The following is a 2,258-nucleotide window of genomic DNA, read 5'->3' on the forward strand; positions in this document are numbered from 1 at the left end:
TGTGGCTAGTCTCCTGGAGGATTACATTATGAGTTCCTTCTGCCTATATCCCTATTTTAGTGTGCCAACCTGCAGTCTGCCATTGCTGATGCTGAGCAGCGTGGGGAGATGGCCCTCAAGGATGCCAAGAACAAGCTGGCTGATCTGGAGGATGCTCTGCAGAAGGCCAAGCAGGACATGGCCCGGCTGCTGAAGGAGTACCAGGAGCTGATGAATGTCAAGCTGGCCCTGGATGTGGAGATTGCCACCTACAGGAAGCTGCTGGAGGGCGAGGAGTGTAGGTGGGTAACTCACACAAGCTCCTCAAACATCTGAATACATGTTCATGATGTCTGGTCATGAGCACAAGCTGAAGGGACTCTAGTTATGGCCACAATCATGACTCTCAGAGAACCCTCTAAAAGACAGTTTCCCATGGGTTATCCTCACATCGAGGCTTCCCACTCTGGTCCAGTGGTGGCTGTCTGAGGTCTCATGGTCCCTGTGTTTTCTCCCTTCCTAGGCTGAACGGGGAAGGTGTTGGACAAGTCAACATCTGTAAGTATTTTGCTTGCCTCCCTCCCTTGCCATTAGCTCTTCTGAGTAGACTCAGGCTGGCAGAATGAGTTCACTGTGTCTTATGTTTCCTTGTCCCCCTCCCCTTCACAGCTGTGGTGCAGTCCACCGTTTCTGGAGGCTACGGCAGCGCTGGCGGCTATGGCAGTGCCAGCGGTGTGGGCAGTGGCCTAGGCCTGGGCGGAGGCAGCGGCTACTCCTATGGCAGTGGCCACAGCCTGGGAGCTGGCTTCAGTTCCAGCAGTGGCAGAGGCATTGGGGGTGGCTTCAGCTCCTCTGGGGGCAGCAGTTCCACCATCAAATACACCACCACCACCTCATCCTCCAGCAGGAAGAGCTACAAGCACTAAGTCCTGCCATCAGCTCTCGGTCCCACGTTGTCCCATCTACCACTGCATTGCCCTCTCTCAGACTGCTTCTCCTCCCTTGTCTCTGATTTCTCTTACTCTCTGAGTTTGAGCTGAAGTTGTTGAGTGCCTTCATTTCTCATCACTTTCTATACCTGCTCCTCCTGAGCTTCCACTGCTTACCATCTAAAGGTCACTGCCTCGGCCCAGTCCAGGACACAGCAACTTCTTGTTTCCATGGACCCCCGAATTCCCCATCTCTCAAGCAGTAAGGCCCTCCCTCACAATTGTTGTGAAAGCGTAAGTGACCAGTTCTATGATAAACAGGATTAGTATCTCTGTCATGTGTTCCTCTCCTTGCTCTCTTCTAATGCAATAAAGCAGATTTATAATATAATCTATGGTGTAGTCTTGCTTTATTACTTTTGAATGTTGAGTGTTTTCATCAGACAAATGCCTTCTCATGTGAAGGATACACCGAATTCCCACATACTTCATACCCCCCACCCCTTTCGACAACTTCAACAAATCTCAGTTTGGCATCCTGATGCACAGGATTCCTTCCCCGATTAGATTCCACTGAAATGTTTGTCAAGTGGAGTGGCAAGGATCTGGTCTACCACCAATGTAAAATGGTAGCACTGCCTAAGAGGGCATCTTAGTCTCTTTGACTTGGTCTGTAAGACTTCTCTGCCACCTGTCCCAGCAGCCACCCATAATGCCCAAAGAAGTACAGTACTGTCCAGTTAGAGCCAAACAATAGTGACAAGACAATGAGAGATTTCATTTTGCTTGCAATTGCCTTCATGACCTGGAAACGTGCCTCACAAGGTGTATCAGAACAATGAAAATGTGTACACTGCTGCACTGGAAGTATACTTCTAGAAATGTCTCCTAAGAAAACCACACAAATACAGGAGGGCATATGGACATGGATGTGAATTCCAATAATGCTCAAACATGAAAAACTTGAAAACACTAGATCTGGACAAATTAAGGATCTAAAATCTCAGGCACAAATCTTAGATTCTGATCTCTTGAAGTTTGAAGACAAAACAAGATTGGAATCTCCCTATTCCTTACCTCATAGACTTCCTATAGAGACTCAAAGAAGTCAAGTCTTGTTGCTCTGATGAGATGATCTTGCATCCCCTGCAGGTGTGCCCTTGCCTGCTTAGATTTCTAACAATGGTTAAGGGAAAACTCAGGACACAGTGCAAGGATGGTCTGTTAACTTCTGCTTCCCAAGGGCCAGTCATTGTTTCCTGTCCCTATTTTCCTGATGCCCCTACCCCAACTCTCAACACAAAAGAAATTCTCATGGATTAGCTGATTTATAAAGATGTTTCTGGATCC

At 48.0% G+C, this 2,258-nt stretch overlaps 1 protein-coding gene across 1 annotated transcript in view; it reads left to right on the forward strand.

The window, feature by feature from the left end:
* The window catches only part of LOC115305652 (keratin, type II cytoskeletal 6A-like), a 9,225-nt gene extending 8,320 nt beyond the window's left edge, over positions 1-905 (forward strand). Inside the window, 3 exon segments of the mRNA XM_029955886.1 lie at positions 61-281; positions 503-537; positions 649-905. Coding sequence (XP_029811746.1) covers positions 61-281; positions 503-537; positions 649-905 — 513 coding nt within the window.
* The last annotated feature ends 1,353 nt before the right edge of the window (positions 906-2,258 follow it).

This window comes from Suricata suricatta, chromosome 10, assembly GCF_006229205.1.
Source record: "Suricata suricatta isolate VVHF042 chromosome 10, meerkat_22Aug2017_6uvM2_HiC, whole genome shotgun sequence".
In the NCBI taxonomy this organism is placed as follows: domain Eukaryota; kingdom Metazoa; phylum Chordata; class Mammalia; order Carnivora; family Herpestidae; genus Suricata; species Suricata suricatta.